This window comes from Xenopus laevis, chromosome 4L (assembly GCF_017654675.1).
Source record: "Xenopus laevis strain J_2021 chromosome 4L, Xenopus_laevis_v10.1, whole genome shotgun sequence".
NCBI classification, from domain to species: domain Eukaryota; kingdom Metazoa; phylum Chordata; class Amphibia; order Anura; family Pipidae; genus Xenopus; species Xenopus laevis.
In genome coordinates this window covers 140,247,657-140,259,773 of record NC_054377.1, presented here as the reverse complement: position 1 = coordinate 140,259,773, position 12,117 = coordinate 140,247,657, and the positions used below count along the sequence as shown (strand labels likewise).

The window sequence follows — 12,117 nt, the reverse complement described above, 5'->3', positions numbered from 1 at the left end:
CCGTGTCCCATAGACTCCATTTTTTCCAAATTCTTAAAAGTGATTTCCTTTTTCTCTGTAATAACAAAGCAGTTGGACTTGAACTATAATATTATAATCTATAATTAATCCTTATGGGAAGCAAACCCAGCCTATTGGGTTTATTTAATATTTACATGATTTTCTAGTAGACTTAAGTGATGAAGATCTAAAGTACAGAAAGATCCGTTATCTGGAAAACTCCAGGTCCCGAGCGTTCTGAATAACAGATCCCATACCTGTACAGCTTTAACTTTAACAATGATGTAGAGTGTGATATTCGAAGACAAGGTTTAATTGAGCTTCATGTTTTATTTTATTTTTTTGTGGGTTTTTTTGTAATTATTTAGCTTTTTGTTCAGCCGCTGAGGACCTTAGAAAGTTTGGCTGCTACCTGGTTGCTATGGTCCAATTTACAGTGGCTTGAATGAGAGACTGGAATATAAAGAGAAAGGGGAATGAACAGAAAGGCAATTGATAAACTGGAAAAACAATAAAATTCTAGCCTTACTGATCAGTAGTTTTTTTGACTGCCATGGTCAGTGACCCCCATTTACGGCAAATATTTCAGAAACTATAGAAAATGAAGAGCAATTGAAAAAAATGCTCCAATCCTTTGTATAACATGCTAAAGGTTGGTGTAAAGGTGAACTACCCCTATAAACTGGCCTGTAGCTCAATGCTCAGCTGTGAATATGGTTGGCTTTACGCTACACTTGTGGTACAGGTGCTCGGGACCTGGGGGTTTCCGTATAATGGATCTTTCCGTAATTTGGATCTTCATACCTTAAATCTACTAGAAAATCATGAAAACATTAAATAAACCCAATAAGCTGATTTTGCTTCCAATAACGATTAATTATATCTTAGTTGGGATCAAGTACAAGCTACTGTTTTATTATTACAGAGAAAAAGTAATTTTAAAAAATTTGGATTATTTTATTATAATGGAGTCTATGGGAGACGGCCTTTCTGTAATTCAGAGCATTCTGGGTACCTGTACTAAATGAGCAAGGGCAACTGATAATACGAACTTTTAAGGACCTAACGCCTAGGTTGTGTAACCTACACTTAACATTGTTTATGTTTGCTTGAATGTATTTCTTGTGACTTATTGCACTGCAATCCTTTTGTATTATATGATGAGTTATATATAGATAGATAGATAGATAGAGATATAAAAATAGAGAGCTGTGAGCAATAAAGTATATAGTAAAGCACCGAGAGAGTGATAACCAGTGAAAATAAACTATATGCCGTATTCAGAAGAAACACAAACCAGCAGAAACGCAGAACACTTAAATATAACTGACACTAAAATGTAGTGTGTCCCTAGATCATCTATAATGTTGTAACTGGATGATCAGTATACCCCCCCCCCCCCATATATGTAGAACTAGGGATGCGCTGAATCCACTTTTTTGGATTCAGCCGAACCCCTGAATCCTTTGTGAAAGATTCGGCCGAATCCTGAATTCGGTGCATCCCTATGTAGAACACATTCCATTCACCAAGCTGCTCTTACCTGCTGTGTTTCAAAGATGGTGTCCTTTAACTGGATGTTATAATACAGGTTTGTACACAGACTGAACTGTACTCTATGGATAATGCCTCCGCTGAGTGAATATATATGGCTGCTCTCACTCCTAAATATAAATTCTAATGCACTCATTCTTAATCGAAGGAAGTCATCTGGCAGTCATTCAACTTCTTCCATATTGAAGTGATGGCTTCTGGGATTGCTTCTCTGGAAAGCACAGGCACTTCAAGTCCCAGAATTCATAATTTCAGTATGAACTAAAGGTGGCCTTACACTATAAGATCCACTCGTTTGGATTGGTCACCAAATGAGCGGATCTTAACCCAAGATTAACCCCAAAGGCTGGGCAATTGTTCAGCCCTAGCTGAACCTAGGCTATGATTAAGTGCCCTAAAGGCACGAAACGCGTAAGGCCTCCCTCTAAAATGTTCCTTTTATATGAATAAAACTTTTTTTTAATTTGCATCTATTTTTTGAGTTAAGTCCAGTTTTTGTGCCAGTCTACCACTGAAATCCACATGATTAGAAGCTGGACTTACAAATTTTCCATTGGCCTTAATTTTTTGGCTAGCAAGATAGCAGGAGGTTGACTGGAATTATCTTCTTATGTGCTCGTTTCTGCACCAGCATGGAGGTTTAGCTGTATGTTTTGAATAAGGTATATATTTTTGCGAGGAACTTTAAGGATAAGTAAGTCTTTTATTTTAAATTCCCCTAAAATTACTGTAAACAGCCCCCAGAATAACATGCTTTTCTCCCTGCATTCAGATATATTTTATTTCTCTATTACAGCCAGTTCAACTGCAGCTCTTTTAGTTACTTCCTTGTCTAGCATGAAGCTCCACCCCTCTTGCTTTCTGAGCACTCCTCCTCTCCAAACATGAAGATCTCCAAGAGATGCCTACTGGGCATGCTCACTGCATCTGTTCCAAAGAAAATCAATCAGGCATGCACAGTAGGCCCATCTTTGAGGTTTTGATAGTCGGATAGAGGAGGAGTGCTTAGAAAGCAAAAAGGGTGGAGCTTCATGCTAGACAAGGAAGTAATGAAAAGAACTGCAGTTGAACTGGCTGTAATGGAGGAATGAAATAAATCTGAATTCAGGTCTGCTATTTTTCTATCTTAAAGATAGAATAAAAATAATGTTTACTTATTCTTTAATATAGAAATTCTTCTGAACATAGGAATTGAGTTTGGTAACTGAACCACCTTTGATCAAGTTAACAACCTGTTGCCCCGTGTTCTTTACCATCTAGTAGCTGATCAGATCTAGGTCTGTATTGAAAAACCAGGAAAAAGAATTCCATCTCCTGCTTTGCCACATAAATGTATTTGCACACTGGTAATTAAGCAATTAACTCTAGGTAGCTAAGCTGGCTATAGACGCAAAGATCCGATTGTATGAATCGTACGATCAGACTTTCCCATTTCTGACCTGCGACTTACCATTCCGATCAAATAAAGTACAAAAGAACAGATCAGCCGATGTTCTGCCCCTGACAGCAATCATACGAAAGTTATGTCCGACAAAAGCTGGTGACAGTCTCCCACTGAAAATCGTACGATCGGCAATACACGCAGAGATATAATCGGCAGCCGACAGAAATTTTCTAACCTGTCCGATCGACCAAACGAACAATCTCCGCCGGACGAAAAATGTCTGGACTCTCCACACACGGTCCGAAAATCGTACGAATCCTCGATTCGTACGATCAGATCTTTGAGTCTATGGCCAGCTTTAGTTCTCGCTGTATTCATATAAACACCTTTCCGTGGGTAAGTAGTGTCTGTTCATTTCTTAATCCTAAAATAGTTATGGAACTTACTGGTAGCAACCAAAAACAAATTGCTTTTGTATAGATTAAATACTCTGGGGCTCATTTATAAACACTGGGCAAATTTGCACCTGGGCAGTAACCCATAGCAACCAATCAGAGCCTGTGTTTTTTAGGTCACCTGCAGGTTGAGCAATGAAAACAAACCTTTGATTGGTTGCCATGGGTTATTACCCAGGTGCAAATTTTCCCAGCGTTTATAAATGTGCCCAAATGTCTTGTTACCCTTCTCTTTTGCTGCAGAAGCTCAGAATAGGTGAGTAGTAATGGAAGCTGTCATGTAGACAAGGTAGTAAGGCTTAAAGGAGAATTCAACCCTAAACTTAAAAAAACCCTACCCTACATAGACCCCCCCCCTCCAGCCTAAGTGTTACCCCGGGCAAATGCCCCTAACGTTTTACTTACCCCTCGGTGCAGATTCAGACATCGGAGTTCACGGGCGCCATCTTCTTCTCTTCGGAAATCTTCGGAATGAGACCAGCAAAGCGGCGCATAGTTGGAGCAATTTTCTGTTCCGCGACAACTGCGCATGCGCCAAAACTCACGAGAATTGCCAAATCGATACTCTCATTCTGAAGATTACCGAAGCGGCTGAAGACGCCCGTGAACTCCGATGCCTGAATCAGCACTGACGGGTAAGTTAAATATTAGGGGCATTTGCCCGGGGTAACACTTAGGCTGGGAGGGTGGGAGGGGGTCTATGTGGGGTAGGGTTTTTTTAAGTTTAGGGTTGAATTCTGTTTTAAAGGGGTGGTTCACTTTGAAGTTAACTTTTAGTTTGTTATAGATTGGCCAAGCAATTTTTCAATTAATCTTCATTGCTAATTTTGTATAGTTATTTATTTGCCTTTTTGTTCTGATTCTTCTCCGTTTTCAAAAGGGGATCACTGACCCCCATCTAAACAAAAACAAAATTTGAGGGGGGGAAAAAGCCAGAAAAATTAGTGATCCAGGTTTTCACTCCGGTTTTTCCGCAATCTGATTAATTCGGGTTATTTTATGAATAAATAAGGTCAAATGCAGCACTGCAGTTTGGTTGTGGTTTTTTTTTTTAAAATAAAATGAGATGAATTCAGATTTTAGTAAATAACCCCCTGAGTGTTGAATATCACGTACAATATATTATGTACATTGTCCGAGGTGTTCATCCGTGTGTAACTGCTCTAGGACAAGGAGAAGTGTCACCAATGATTCATTACCAAATCGAATACACTTTAGAGCTTTAGACCGGTGGTGCTTATAGGAGAATTCTTGACTGTGAATAATGTGCATATACACTGTATATATTGTCATTTATCTGTATTGCTTCTCTCTCTAGCATATATGCCTTCACTGGTTAGTATCCTTTGAATCGGGAAGGAAAACCAGATGATTGACTAATACTAGGCTAACTCTAATCAATCCGCTTGTGTGTAAGAGTGAATTATTGCTGCAATCTTGTTGTTTTTTCACCCTCTGTCGTCAGCAAAGGACTGTGAAAGTACATCAGGTTAGCAGCACTACTACTACTAGTTTACTACTACTTACTGTCACTACAGCAGCCAATGAGTAGACACAGGTAGAACGTTTGGGGATAAATGGAATCCTTTCCTGTAGTTTTCTACGTCACTACAGCAGTTGTGGGGTGCTCCTAAACCCCCTTTTGGTAGAACTCTGACTAACACTTGGTCGCCATTGGTTTTTTTTTGGGGGGGGGGTCGACAGTCTGACTCCCATGGATGTGCAGGTGAAACTGTTTGGAATATACGTTTTAACTAGAGATGTGCCAAATCCTTTGTTTTTGATTGTATCAATATCAGACCAGGGGGTTTATGTAATAAATAGGGATGCACCAAATCTGGGATTTAGCCAGGATTCTGCCTTTTTCAGCAGGATTGGGATTCGGCCGGATTCTTCTGCCCGGGCGAACCGAATCCTAATTTGCATATGCAAATTAGGGGCGGGAGGGAAATTGTGTGACTTTGTGTCACAAAACAAGGACGTAAAAAGATGTTTTGCATATGCAAATTAGGATTCAGTTTGTTATTCGGCCGAATCCAAAATAGTGGATTCGGTGCATCCCTAGTAATAAAAGGCACTAAGTTTGCCCAGGAGCAGTAACTCGTCGCAACTAGGGATGCCCCTAATCCACTATTTTGCGTTCGGTCGAATCCAAATCCTAATTTGCATATGCAGACCAGGGGGTTTAATCAGAATCCTGCTGAAAAAGGCCGAATTCCGAACTGAATCCTGGAACTCCTGCATCCCTAATAACAACCAATCAGCAGGTAGAATTTACTGGTCACCTGTAAAACATTGTATTGGTTGCTATGGGTTACCGCTCCTGGGCAAACTTGCCTTTTATTACATTTGGGTGCAACCTTTCTTTGCACATTTTATTACATGAACATTTGTCAGCGGATATTTGAAGCCTTCATGTGACTTTAAGGTCCTATCAAAAATGTGAGTGAATCTTCCGGATAACGGATCCCATACCTTTATATGTTTTACTCCTGTAAATAGTAACTCTAAGCCACCATTTTATTGCAGTTGACCAATCAGAGCTAACTGTTGCTTTGGGTTACTACTAATGAGTAAAAATGACACCAGTTTGTAACAAAGGTTGTGAATTCCTCTCCTAGCACTGCTTCTTCCTTATACTTTATAAAAGGAGGGGAAAGCTAGATATGGATAATCACTGATGTGTCTAATTATACTCACGTTCTCGACCTGTAACCGTGTTTAGCTTTTTGTTGTAGATTTGGTGCGTCCGCTTCCCCTCCCCCCGCTTTTTTTTGTAATCAAACACTGTACATTCTGATAATCATGGGTACTGTTTGGATTTTTTCTATCAATAAAGCGTGTTTATTTAAAACTTACTATTTGCCCCATTTGTGTTTTTGGTGTTGTAGTGCTGCCATAAATACTAATGAGACGGCGGAATTTCTTACCCACCTGCCAGAGCTGTTTATGTTGTTTACCTGAAGAAAATAAAAACATGATTTCTCCTTCCTTTTTCCTTTTTTTACCATGTTCTTCTCTTCATTTCTGGTTCTTCATTTATACCCTTCCCTATATTCTCCTCCCGACTCTCTACATCTATATATTCTGCTCTTTCTCTACCCTCTCGGTCTCTTTCTACTCTCAGGACTTGGCCCAAACACTTCCTCCACCAATGCTCATGAAGTTGGTAGAAGGACTTCTGTCCTTTTCTCTAAGAAGAACCCAAAAACGGCAGGACCACCCAAGAGACCAGGAAGGCCACCTAAGAACAGAGACAATCAGCTATCTTCGAGACAGATCAGCAGCCCAATTGGACCCCCACAGCTGTCTGTAACAGGGGGATCTCAGAGACGGAAAAGAGTTCGAAGCCCTCGGCCGACTTCAAGCTCAGATAGTGACAGCGATAGTGAAAAGTCAGCAGAGGAACCTTCTTTAGGTAAGGTGGTTCTGTGTCTGGGAGGCTATTGGACCAAAAGCCATACAGATATATTTACAACGGTCATGGTGTAATATAAGTTGGATATGAAAAAGAACTAAAGCTCATAAAGGTTACATTTAATACCTTGTGTTTTGGGCTGGCTCAAGCCAACGACCCTTTAGCAGTTAAGATCTGTGCTCCAAAGATGACCCCAGTAGCTCCCCAACTACTGCTGAACACTTGGGCTGGTACAAGTCTGTATTTAAATCTCCTTTTTTTTGGAGAACTATGGAAAAAAGTCCATCACCAACTGATCCTTTTGTGAAATTAGGGTTGCACCGAATCCACTATTTTGGATTCGGCCGAACCCCCAAATTACTTTGGGAACGATTCAATACGATACCCAACTGACTCTGAATCCTAATTCGCATATGCAAATTAGGGATGGGAAGGGGAAAAATGTTTTTTACTTCCTTGTTTTGTGACAAAAAGTCATGCGATTTCCCGCTCCGCCCCTAATTTGCATATGCACATTAGGATTCGGTTCGGCCGGACAGAAGGATTCAGCCGAATCCTGCTGAAAAAGGCTGAATCCCAAACCAAATCCTGGATTCAGTGCATCCCTATGTGAAATCCCCCCAATGAATCCATTGTTAGTTGGTATTAGTGATGTGCAGGCCGGCCCGGTACCCACTGGTTTACTTGCGGGTTAGGGCCGACCTCGCACTCCTCTTCGAGGGTGGCGGCAAGTGCGGGTTGAGCTCTTTTCCTGCTCTCCCTGCCCGCCACCTTCGAATGACTTCCGCTTTTTGCCACGCCCCTGTTCGCCCACCCCTTTTGTGACATCATCGGCGGGTCTGTAGAAGGAACCTAGAAGGCAGATGTTGTGGGTGGACAGGTCCAGGTTGGGTTTTACCCACTATTTACGGTTTTGGCTGAACCCCGAATACTTTGTGAAAGATTCAGCCAAACAGAATCTGAAACCTAATCTACATATATATATACACAAGTCAAGAAAGGGTGAAAGAAAACCACAACCAAAATGTTTTCTTTCCTTGTTTTTGTGACGAAAAGTCACGTGATTAAGGATTTTGATTTGGCTCAGCCAGGCACATGGATTCAACCGAATCCTGCTCAAAAAAGGCCAAATACTGAACCGAGTCCTGGGTTCAGTGCATCACTAGTCATTAAGGTAAAATGTCTATCCAAAGGGACATATAGTAAAAAAGCAATTCCTGTTGCATGGCAACATCAGCCGATGGATGGTTTCCTGATCAATGAACCAGGAGTAAAGATGCAATTTGCTATTCCTGGGACCATATTAGATGCAGAAAAAAAGACACCAGGTATTTGATAATGATGGGTCTGCTGTTTGTTTTTTTATGTACAATGAAAGAAAATGTAATTCTAAGCAGCTTTTCAATATTCAGCATTCAATTTAAAATGCATAATCATCTTTATTACTTGGAAATGCAAAAGCCTTATATGGGCTGTTTACCTTCTCCGCATTCCACGCTTAGTGTTCTGATAAAGTGTATAAGGAGCAGCTGATAAACAGTCCTGGAGGAGAACGAACTTCTCTCTCATTGTCAGAACCGGAGAACAGAAAGGGATAAACAAATTCAGCTCTCTTGAATATATACTCACGCCATGCCTTACTCTGGATGCCAACTTAAACCTGCCGAGTTTATTTACAAGTCCGTTGAGCCGTTTGTAGATGTTGATAGCCTTCCTGGCATTCAAATATTTTTTTCTGGTGAAAAACTTCATTCTTAGGAATCAAATACGAATCAAATAAGGTCGGAACCATTTAGATCGAATATTAGACATTAGATTTTTTTCCGTAAAATAACCTTAAATTCTACATTTGATAAATGGGCCTATAACTTGCGTCTGTGGCATAAGCAAAATGAAACTGTAGGTCTGTTGTTATTGAAAGGGCAACTATTGCTAAAATTAAGATTTTATATACGCTTCATCATACTGAAATAAGAAACTCTCTAAATACAATCAAACATTCTGTACTGGTTCTGATATAATCAAGTTTATCTTCACTATTCCTCTCTCAGCATCTGTTTTCCCTCAATTTGTCTTCATTCAGCAGTTGGGTGTCAGATGAATGATCCAATATATCTTATAGGGGGGCTCCTTTTGCCTAGAAGACATATTAGAGCTCACTCTATTAAAATCATCAGACATCGTGTCTCTCTACATGCAGAATTTGTGCAAAAGGCAGTTATTTTATTACATTTTGTTTGTACTGGAATCAGTTATTTGAGTGAGCTCTAATACATCTGCTAGGAAAGGGAGCCCCCCCCCTATAAGATATAATGGATCATTCATCTGACACTCAACTGCTGAATGAAGACAGAATGAGGAGAAACAGATGCTGAGAGAGGAATAGTGAAGATAAACTTGATTATTTCAGGAACAATGCAGAATTTTTAATCAATTGTATTTATAAAGTTTCTTACTTCAGTATGATCAATCGTATATTACATTTTCATTTTCAAGATAGTTCTCCTATAAAATGAAATGTTGTTTTCTGTTTGTGTAAATAGAATAGGCTCTCTGGGTTACACCATTCCGTAGTCACAAAATAAAGAATGATGTTGCATTACCAAAAATAAAATTGCGTTTTTTTTTCCTATTTCTTCACCTGATCCTCAAAAAGATTTACCTACCAACGGCTTCAGCGGCAGCAGCCAGCAAGTCAAGAAGAGCTTTCTAGTTTACCGGACCGACTGCAATCTTCCACGGAGCAGCTCCGATTCTGAGTCCAGCACCAGCAGCAGCAGCAGTGCTGCCTCCGACAGAACCAGGTAAGCCCTCCTTTGTATATATGATAGCTTGGGAAACTTGAGTAAGGATGCGCATATTTTGTTCCAGTCTGCAGTAGTTAAAGGGGAACTATCTCGAAAATTTTAATTTAATATAACCTTCATCATACTAAAATACGTTTTCGAAATATAATCAAGTAAAAAATTTTGTACCATTTCTAAAATAATCAAGTTTATCTTCACTATCCTTCTCAGCATCTGTTTCTATACATGCAAGAGTTGGGTGTCAGATAATCATTGACAGGTCCAATATATCTTAAAAGGAGGTTCCTTTTGCCTAGAATATCTATTAGAGCTCAATCTATTAAAATCACCAGAAATCCTGTCTCTCTACATGCAGGATTTGTGCAAAAGAGTTTGTACTGGAATCCGTTATTTGAATGAGCTCCTAATTATCTGCTAGGAAAGGGAGCCCTCTATAAGATATATTGGATCATTCATCTGACACCCAACTGCTGCATGAAGACAGAATGAAGAGAAACAGATGCTGAGAGAGGAATAGTGAATATAAACTTGATTATTTCAAAATGACGCAGGATATTTAATTGTATTAAGAAAGTTTCTTATTTCAGTATGATGAAGCTGATATTAATGGAGAACTCCGACTTCCAAACCAAAATTTGATAAAGAGGCCACATAACAATGAAACCCCTAATATATCCATCACAGTTACCTGTTTCTTCAAAAAGTATGAATAAATGCCATTTTCTATGCTGAAATCCAGCTGTTTATCAGTTTTTCTCTTTCTGCATCATTTGAAATCCAGGCAGGGAAGGAGGGACTAAACACTGATGTTACAAATTGTAACAACTACTCCACAGCTTACAGACAGTATGCAGGAACTACATAACCCACAATGCATTGCACTGGGATGTCCATTTCCTTATTGAAATCACATGTGCAGGGAATTGTGGGGTTTGGAGGATGCAGGCTGAGGACAGGTGGCTGTTGATACAAAGTAACAGTAGTCAGCCAGCTCAGCAAAGTAGTCAGACAGATCAGCAGGAGAGCAGGGGGCTAGGCTTAGGGAACTGTCAGAAACCATTAATAATCATGAAAAGTTTATGAAAATCATGAAAAGTTTTCATGAAAATCATGAAAAGTTTTCATGAAAATCATGAAAAGTTTTCATGAAAATCATGAAAATTTAACGTACGAAACTGGGCAGTTATGACTTCATAATATAATGTGTTGCTTAGAGATGTTGCCGACCTATGCATATATACTAGTGTGACCGTATAGTATGGGATCCGTTATCCAGAAATCCAGTATCCAGAAAGCTCCGAATTACAGAAAGGCCATTAGTTTTAACTTGGCTTTATGCAGGATACAATGTAGGAGACTGTAGAAAGCTGTACCAGGTTTTTGTATTTAGTTTGAAGCTTTGTAGTTTTTCACACTTGAGTCCAAACTGTCATTCTTCTATTTATTCTGTTTCCCAGCACAACTCCTTCCAAGCAGGGTCGGGGCAAGCCCTCTTTCTCTAGGGATAATTTCGCTGACTACAGCAGTGAGGATACATCGGGAACGGAGAATGAGTCGTACTCCATTGGTGGGAGAGCCGGTCATGGCTGTAAGTGATTCCTCTTTGCTAAGTGGGACAGGGAAGCGGGTGCTTTCTGGCCAGCAGTCATGTTCCATTTCAAGGATATGGCTTAAAGGAGAAGGAAAGGTTAAAACTAAGTAAGCTTTATCAGAAAGGTCCACCTAAATATACCAGTAAAGCCTCAATGTAATGCTGTTCTGAGTCCTCTGTCAAAAGAAACACCACGTTTCTTTCCTTCTAATGTGTACTCATGAGCTTCTGTTTAAGACTTCCTGTTTTCATCGTAAACCTCCTTGCCCCAGGCGTGAGCATGCTCAGTTTGCTCCTCCCCCCTTCTCTGCTGTAATCTGAGCCCAGAGCTATAATTGATCAGGGAGAGACTCAGGCAGGAAGTGATGTCACACCAAGCTAATATGACAGCTGCTATGCTAAACAAACAGAGAGCTCTTTACTCAGGTATGGTAAAGCATTCTACAGAATAAATATAGTGTTATAGCTTGCACTACTGTGGCTGATATATTGGCAATAAACTGCTTTAGTAGCTTTCCTTCTCCTAAAAAGTTCCTAAATCAATTCTAGATTTTCCCCATACACTTAAATAAAGGTTCCATGTGATATACTATACGTTTTTATTCCATCTAATTGAATATGGCCCATATCTGCATTATCCTCCTCTACTATTCATTTGTGTTTGTGAAATAACAACAAGTTTATTAAAACCTCCAGCTGACTTTGGTGGGGGAGAGTTGTAACAAGCAACATTACTGTTTTAGAGCACATGCACACTGGCATCAATACTTCTGCCTCGTGAATAGTGTGTTACTTCAGGTTTGTGGCCACATATCAACATGGGATTAGTTATCATTAATCCCTATAGAGAAAGACACATGGGCAACCAGAAACCCGCACAAATACTGTAATATGTTACACATTTAATT

The 12,117-nt window shown here is 39.8% G+C and overlaps 1 protein-coding gene across 1 annotated transcript in view; it reads left to right on the top strand.

Annotated features, from left to right (window-relative positions):
- The window catches only part of brpf1.L (bromodomain and PHD finger containing 1 L homeolog), a 51,589-nt gene that overhangs the window by 31,408 nt on the left and 8,064 nt on the right, over positions 1-12,117 (top strand). Inside the window, exons 10-12 of the mRNA XM_018259162.2 lie at positions 6,521-6,811; positions 9,468-9,615; positions 11,076-11,206. Coding sequence (XP_018114651.1) covers positions 6,521-6,811; positions 9,468-9,615; positions 11,076-11,206 — 570 coding nt within the window. The remainder of the gene's footprint in view (positions 1-6,520; positions 6,812-9,467; positions 9,616-11,075; positions 11,207-12,117) is intronic.